An 8775-nucleotide genomic window follows, 5' to 3' on the forward strand; every position below is an offset into this window, starting at 1 on the left:
CCATAGCCGAGTATATTTACTTAAATCTGATAGGAATATTGAATAAAACAACACAAACAACAACAAAAAAAACAATATACGACCACTAAATAGCTTATTATGTGTGGACAAAATAAAGAGAGACACAGTTCATGATCATAAATGTATTTTCAGCAGCATAGCCAAAAGAGCCCCAGCACAAAAACAGCTTCATGGAGGTGACATTTTACAGTTCTACAATTTTATAAGTGCTTTCACCGATTTGGGGGAAAAAACACACAAAATGACGCATTAGGAGTAGAATGCCGACGCACAATCTGAGGCCGACATCAGCGAGACGGATGTGTGCTATCTGGGTTGTGCAGTCACTCCTGTAGATTCTACACAATGTTAAACTTGTCCTGAGTTACCATGACTACCTGTCAACATCAAGCCATTATGCAAAGCTTCTGCGCAGGTTTCAACTTATCCTGAGTTACCATGACTACCTGTTAAAATTGAGCTGTTCCTTAAAGCTGGATTTAAGACAATTTTATGAAATACTACATTAACAGTATCATTGGAGTCCAAACAAATCTGAAGTTGCATGCCTTTGAACCAAGCAGCAGCCATGTTTAAATTCTCAGGTCAGTCTGATTCTGATGCACAGAGATATTTGACGAACACACTCAGACATACAGAGATTCCTTGCTTTTATTCCTTGCTTGGAATTGTAGTGTTTTCAAAACAAAAGATGATGTCACTCTCCTGGAGGCTGATCACATGACTTGTTTTGTTATGAATAACTTTCTGTATATGAGGAATAGAACAGGTGGGTAATGGTTTCTGTTTCCATATGGCCTAAGTCACATTTGTAATGAATACTTAACTTTCTAATGTTTTTTTTAGCCGGGTATACAATATGTTATGTAAGATTTTGAAAGAAACTTCTTTAAATTTATTGTAGATACAGAGCCTCTCACCAACCGGCCACGCCCTGCTCCAGTTTATTTCTCTGTATGATGAATTCCAGTGTGAAGTAGCTATTGGTCTTTTAATAGGTTGGATGAGGTTCCTGATGTATTTATTGGTACATGTTTTTTCCATAAAGTCAGTTTCTTCAATGTGTAATTTGTTCTGGATTTTCTGTATTAGATTATTGAATTGAGTTTAAGAGTTGTACGATTCCATTTGGGATCGCTTCACCGACTTTGTTATATTCAATTTGGGAGATTGGACGTTCATATATTGCAGTGAATTCATAATATGGAAATATTTGCTCCTGTGAATTGATAAGACGGTTGATCCAAAGTATCCCATAGTCAAACCAGGATTTGAGTGTTTTATTAAAATGCTTGACATTTTGATTGTTCCAAATGTAGCAGCTGGTTGGTGAGAAGCTATGTTTGTAGATCAGCCTCAAGGAGAGCAACGTATTTTAAAATAATCGGTCAGCCCTAACCTATACGTTTAAGAAATTCATTTTAGAGTTTGAAATACTTAATCAATAAACTGTCAAACTACTCTTAATGTTCTTGCATTTAAGACCTTGAGTGTTGATTATTTTAACAATGTCGTACTTTTTAAAATAATGACTTTGTTTATTTTCCAAGATTTGAATAATAAAAACGTTTTTTACAAAGTACATTTTTATTTCATAATGTCCTTTTCCACAATGGCCTTTTTATTTCACAATTACTTTTTTTTCTTTAATTCTGTATTAATGACTGTTTGCTTGTTGCTACTATTTGTAATGTAAAGTTTGAATAAAGATTTAAACAAATAAATAAATAATTTAAAAAAAAAAAAAATAGCCCACCGGATGTAGACGCTTTTTGCGCATGCGTTGAAAGGATCTGAAACTATCAGGCCTGTGAAAAGATTGAGCACCGACGTTTGTTCTTCGTTCGTGAAGTATCACACGGCGTGTTCCGATCTATCGTCATACAAACGATAAGAAACAACGCATCTGATTGATTTCATATACGAATACGACAGAGGTATGTTTTGGTTTCTATGTGTTGTCTATTTTGTCGTCGCCGAATCCGCTAGCTTTTACTGCTAGATTGTGCTAGTTAGCAATAGCCTATGGCGGGCCTTTGAGTGGATCATTAGACAAGACCCACTTATCTATCTATAAAGCAAGGTGTGTGTGTGTGAGGGAGGGAGAGATAGATAGTTAAATATGCATTAGGAGTGTTTATAGGGTCAGTTTAAAGATTATTTAATTTTTATTCTGGATTAATGAGGAATTAAAGCTCCTATGTGAACCATCCATGAGAAAGCCATTAAATCTCCCACTTTTCTATAGCAAGCAAGACATGCTTCCTACGGGCACTGCACTAGTAAAATAAAACCCAAAAGCAAACGTTTTAATATCTACTAGTTCATTAGGACAATCAAACATTTTCTATTTTTATAACGTGCCCAAAAAACTCAAACGCCCTTATAATACATATGTGTTACTAAATATCTTATTTCACTTTTATTTCTCTCTTATAGGAAAGAGATTTACACAATTTTAATTATTCAAAAATAGCAATTGTGTACTATTACACATCAATGAGTTATACAGTATATGCGTTCCAAACAGCTGACTTAAATAATTTTGTTTCACTGCAAAATGTGAGAAGTAGTGAGTCCATTTCAACTGCTTAACCCCTCAGTCAGTCATTGGTTCCCAACCTTTTTTGGATCGTGACCATCAAGAATTTCTAGTGACCCTAAAGACATTTTCTAGTATTAGATAAAAGGACATGTTTGTTTTACTGTATTGCAAATATAGAGTTTTGCCAAGGCAGAAATACTGCATTTATTTATTATTATTAATCAGATTTCCATTGATCAGTAGAAGGTAGTTGTTTGAGTGTGTGTGATATATTTTGAAAAAGAATAATTAATAGGGGTGTCTTGATTCGATATTGATATCGGTCCGATATCAGCCAGAAAACGAGTATCGGATTTTATTGGACTGAATTTAAAATCTCTGATATATATTATATTATATTTATTCAATTGTAGAATACTGTAGATATTATGATGAACGTAAAAATGTATGTAACCAATTTTTCTCAAACCTACTGTTGTTGACTATTGTTCTCTGTGTAACATCACTTGATCAAGCATTTTCTAATGTTCCACACTACAAAATAAGTAATAAAAGTATGTATGATTCGTACTGAGATCAGATCGATATCAGTATCGGCCAATACTCAAGGCTGCAATATAGGTATCGGAAGTGAAAAAGTTGTATTGGGACATCCCTAATAATTAATCAATAATCAAAAATGGATTTTTAATCCGCATTTTTATTTTTTTTTTAAAATTATCAATTATTAGACATTTCAGGTGACACCTTTAAAATCTAGGGGCCCCAAGGTTGTAAAGCACTGCCCTAAGTTCTTTTAAGGAGGGGTTGTTTTCATAATGTTAACTAAGTTTACTTTCATTGTAACGTGTTTATATAAAGGTAAAGGACAGACACTTTCAAAATAATGTAGGAAATTTGCTTTCAATTAATCAAAAGAGAAGGGATAAAGTTCTCAGATGTCCATTGAAATATGAGCTGTTAAAAATATAATTTAAAACAAAGATTTTCACTGTTTGCCACTCTGTAAAAATAAATTGGGCTTTATGATTTAACAATTGTATTAATAAATAATCTTGGGTCTCTCATTTGATGCCATTGTTGCTGCATTCAAACCTGTAACCCAAACAGCATGCAGTGTGGGTTAGTTCATGTCTCTTGACATCTGGCACTAGTAGAGAAACCAATTAACCTGATATATACAGTCTGAACGCCAGGTGTGGTTATTTTATTTTATTTTTGAATTTAAATTTTTTTTTTTTAACGGTTGAGGTCTTAAATGCAAGTACATTAAGAGTAATTTGACAGTTTATTGATTAAGTATTTCAAACTGTAAAATGAATTTCTTAAGTGTACAGTTTAGGGCTGTCCGATTATGGCCAAAATGATGTTCTCGATTATTTGTTATCAATATTGTAATCACAATTATTTGTCATGTTACACCCATACAACCCGCTCCTACCCCTCATAGAAAATGGGTGAAAAAGCAGGGATGAATTTCAATGTAGTGACTAATAAAGGATATGCTAATATCATTATTGAACCTTTTTGAGTTTGATGAAAGAACAATTTCTTATATTCTGAAGTTAAAATGTTAGCAGCTGGCTATTGTTTTAGCTAAAGCAACATCTATTCAACAAAAACTGCATGTAATTAAACTAAATCTTGTTTAATTTACAGGTTAAATCATGCGCTCATCCAAAAAACACAAGGAAAAAAGCCGTGACAAGGATGCGGAGGAGCGTCGCCGTGAACATAAGAAACACCGTCACAAGGAGCGAGAGAGAGAGGGATCAGACCGAGAGAGAGAGAAACGCAAGCGCTCCAGATCCAGGGAGAGAAGCAGACGGGACAGCCGAAGCAAAGGTGACAAAGGCAGCGGTGAGCCACGAATAAAGAAGGAGAAAGTCGATCGGGGATATGAGGAAAATGCAGAAATTCAGCCTCAGTCTACAAGTGGAGATGCCTCACTCAGCGTTGCAGAAACCAATAAACTCAGAGCTAAGCTTGGTCTGAAGCCTTTAGAATTAAACGAGAACAAGAAGGAACTCGGGACCAAAGAGGAGCCACTAGTGGCTGAAACCATTAACCCTGTTCTCATCCAGCAGCAGAAGGAGATGAGAGAAAAGCTGGCAGCCATGAAAGAGAAACGCATCCTCAACCAGAAACTGGGGAAAGTGAAAGCCCTGGCAGGCGATGACTGGCTGGACAGCCCCGCAGCCTGGGTGGAGAAAAGCAGGAAGATGGAAAAAGAAAAAGAACTGGCTGAAAAAAGAGCCAAACTTCTGGAAGAGATGGATCAAGAATTTGGCGTCAGCAGCCTTGTCGAAGAAGAGTTTGGACAAAGCAAACAGTTTTCCTACACATCGCGGGATCTAAAGGGACTCAAAGTGCAACACAAAGTGGAGTCCTTCAATGAAGGCCAGACTGTCATTCTGACCCTTGAAGACAAAGGTGTGCTTGAAGAAGAGGAAGATGTGCTTGTAAACGTGGGACTTATAGACAAAGAAAAAGCCGATAAAAATGTGGAGCTAAAAAAGAAAAAGCCAGATTACAAACCATACGAAGAAGATGAGAGCGTGGATGACATGATTGCTTTCAAGTCCAAGACCGTGCTGTCAAAGTACGATGAGGAAATCGATGGGGAGAAGAAGAAGAGTTTCCGACTGAGCACAGGCGGCTTCGCTGATGGCCAGCGAGAGCGGGAGGTGCAGTCAATGAAAGAAATGCTGCGAAGCCAGGCTCAGTCCCTGGACCTGCCTGCGCTTAGCATTGCCTCAGAGTATTACACACCACAAGAAATGGTTGGCTTTAAGAAGACCAAACGCCGTGTGAAGAAAATCCGGAAAAGGGAGAAGTCCCTCGTAAACGAACTTCACGATGACACTCGCAGTACGGATTTTGGCTCCAGGAGTCGCGGGCGAGGTCGCAAGGAGGAGAACGCAGAAAACTACGAACAGAATCTGAGGGATGACGAGAAAGGAATCCATGTAGAAATTCCGTTGTTGTCTGATGACATTAGAACAGCAGGGATGGACATAAGTGATGATGATGATTTTGCACCCCAAGAGCCTACTGTCATAGAGGAGGATGAGGCAGAGCAGGAGCTGCAGAAACAGCTGGAGAAGCAGAGAAGACTCAAGCAAAAACAGCTTCTCAAAGACTCTGGAGAGAAAGTGGTGGAGCAGATTAAAAAGCTCAGCAAAGGTGACGATGACAATGATGCAGAGAAGAAAAGCAACATTGTTTTTAATGCCACGTCAGAGTTTTGCAGAACTCTGGGTGATATTCCTACATATGGACTGTCGGGTAACAGAGAGGACCAGGAGGATATTATGGACTTTGAGCAGGAAGAGGAAAGGGAGGATGCTGGAGACTCAGGTTCTGAAGAGGACGACAACGTTGGATGGAGCACAGTTAACCTGGACGAAGAGCAGAAAACACCTGATTTCGCTACAGCTTCTGCCACCATTTTGGACGAAGAACCAATTGTCAACTCTGGCCTTGCAGCTGCTCTCCTGTTGTGCAAAAATAAGGGTCTGCTGGATACTGAGATGCAAAAGGTTGCTCGTGTCAAAGCGATAAAGGGCGCCCTCCCCAATGACAACTACTGCATCGAGGACAAGATGGGCTTTGATGACAAATACAGTCGCAGGGAAGAATACAGAGGTTTCACGCAAGATTTCAAAGATAAGGATGGTTACAAGCCAGACGTGAAAATTGAGTACGTGGATGAATCTGGGAGGAAGCTGACCCCAAAAGAAGCTTTCAGGCAGCTTTCACATCGATTTCATGGTAAAGGGTCTGGTAAGATGAAGACAGAGAGAAGGATGAAGAAGTTGGAGGAAGAAGCACTGCTGAAGAAGATGAGCAGCAGTGATACTCCTCTGGGAACTGTGGCTTTGCTTCAAGAAAAACAGAAGTCTCAGAAGACCCCATACATTGTGCTGAGCGGGAGTGGGAAAAGTATGAATGCAAACACTATTACAAAATAAAGTGTATAGAATAGTCATTTGTGACTCATGTGAAATTGTCAACATTTATTCATACTTGTTCATTTTTTTTTTTTAACTTTTTAGATGTAGTTTAAATTCTGGCTGTACTATATCGTTGGTGTTCCTTTAAGAAACTGGACAATAAAATGACTGCTAGCAAAAATGATTTGACATTTCTGTGTTGGAGCTTCTGAGGTCCTGAATAATGAATTAAATAATGTGGTAAAGGGGATTAAAATGCAAATGCATAACAAAAAAACACAGCTTTTCGTCAAGATTTTAACTGCAGCGTCTTTGGAAAAAAGAATACACTGGAATTTTATTTTGCATCTTACTGACATCGAGTGTTGAATGTATTTGCCAGTGGCAGCATTAAGTACACTGCTTAATATCTGCTGTAAATCATAGTTTAAAAAAATCACTGCACTTGTTATCAGTTATGTAGTTAATTGTTTGGCTTGTTGTGGTTATAATGGTATAGTCTTTAATAAATAATTTACATTTGCTATCATATTGGTTTATTAATTATAATTTTGTTTTTTTAACAACTAGCAACTAATTAGTATGGCATTATTTTACACGTATTGAGTTTATATATAATACATTTATCACGTGTTTTATTCAATACATATTTTTTAGATATAATTTAATTTGTTTTATACCATAGTGAAATCAACTAACAATTTAGGCCTAATGGAAAATATTCAGGTGTTGGCAGACAATATATATATCAGTAAATCTAATCGGCATTGTCTCAATTATACTGTCATCCAATTTTATTTAGCTATAAAACACTGCCTTTTTTTTTTAAATTATTTTTCTCTACACTACTAAGTTAGTGTACTTTTACCATCACTAGTGCTGCTGCATTCAGCATTTTAGCTTTTACTGACTAAACATAGGACTGCATACACAGAGGTGAAAGTAACTTTTACTTTGAGTACTATTTAATTGAGCTACTTTTTACTTGTACTGAAGTATTTTATGCATGGTTTACTTGTACTTGAATACAATTTAATTCAAGTAACAGTACTTCTACTTGAGTAGAATATATCAGTACTCTCTAGACCTCTGTGTGTACAACAAATTAAGTAATACTTCAGACTTTGCAAACTAATACATAAAACCTTAGTAAGTTATTGGCTTGGTTCTTTTACGGGAAAACATGGAGCTGTACTTGTAAACAGAAGACACCGGTGTCATCATAGACATTCTATAGGTAGACACCGCATCGACTGTGGAGGACACGTCAACAGCGCCGCCATCTTGGACCGGTGGTGGTGGAAGCAGCGGTGCATGGACCTTACGACTGAAATAGGTTTTTCTCAAGCTCTAAATAGAATTATTCTTTGAAGTTTGAACCGATTTCCAAACTTTAATTTTTTAAAAACGTCACAGATGTATCTATGGTACAAGGTGCTTTGATATATTTAAAATGCTGGTTTTACCACTCAACACTTAATCTTCACACCCACATCCTTGAATATTTCAGTTCTTTGGCTACAGTAATTAATGATGATGCTATAATATGAATATTAATAATAATATAAGAGTCCAGTAACAATAATAAAAACAATAATACTAAACGACATTTATTAGTATAATTAATAGCATTATTAATAATAACAATAGCAATAACAATTATACAATGAGAATACCAGTAACGTTAATATAAAACATTAACAATACAATAATATGAGAATGTAATGACATAAGAATATCAATAACAATAATACACTAGTAGTACAATTATACAATAATAATAATTGTCAAATGCCTGAGCACATCTAAACGTTTTCCGGGTTCCTTTTATTCTATCTATCTATCTATCTATCTATCTATCTATCTATCTATCTATCTATCTATCATGTCTGAAGTTTGTTACAAACAAATATGAAAATTGAGCGATTTATAACAACTTTAATTGTGTAAACACATCATTCCTCTGGAGATGTAATGCGCTGCAGGAGCGATTACCACCGGTCCAAGATGGCCGCCCTGTTGACGCACTGCTTTATGATGTCGATGGGTGTCACGGTCTGAGTTTACCTCCGTGCTGAAATTATATCCATAACCCTAACATAATCCAATAAACAAATAAAACGCGTGTCCGTTCACTTTGAAAACAAAAATGAATTATTTGTTTTAGCAATAATTCATTTTTTATTTTTTTTTTGTAGTGGGCATGCGCATATCCAATCTCAGACCATGACACCGGGAAATTCCTTAGCATTA

General features: G+C 36.5%; 1 protein-coding gene across 1 annotated transcript; it reads left to right on the forward strand.

The window, feature by feature from the left end:
* The first annotated feature begins 1792 nt into the window (after window positions 1-1792).
* Window positions 1793-6557, forward strand: sart1 (spliceosome associated factor 1, recruiter of U4/U6.U5 tri-snRNP). Its single transcript, XM_028458803.1, has 2 exons — window positions 1793-1958; window positions 4226-6557. Exon 2 carries the CDS (start codon window positions 4234-4236, stop codon window positions 6538-6540), a length of 2307 nt encoding a protein of 768 aa, XP_028314604.1. The 5' UTR covers window positions 1793-1958; window positions 4226-4233; the 3' UTR covers window positions 6541-6557.
* Window positions 6558-8775: the final 2218 nt, after the last annotated feature.

Source organism: Gouania willdenowi, chromosome 1, assembly GCF_900634775.1.
Source record: "Gouania willdenowi chromosome 1, fGouWil2.1, whole genome shotgun sequence".
NCBI classification, from domain to species: domain Eukaryota; kingdom Metazoa; phylum Chordata; class Actinopteri; order Blenniiformes; family Gobiesocidae; genus Gouania; species Gouania willdenowi.

Bases quoted from the DNA above. Each gene is read 5' to 3' on its own strand.
- sart1 (XM_028458803.1), top strand. From the start codon at position 4,234: ATGCGCTCATCCAAAAAACACAAGGAAAAAAGCCGTGACAAGGATGCG.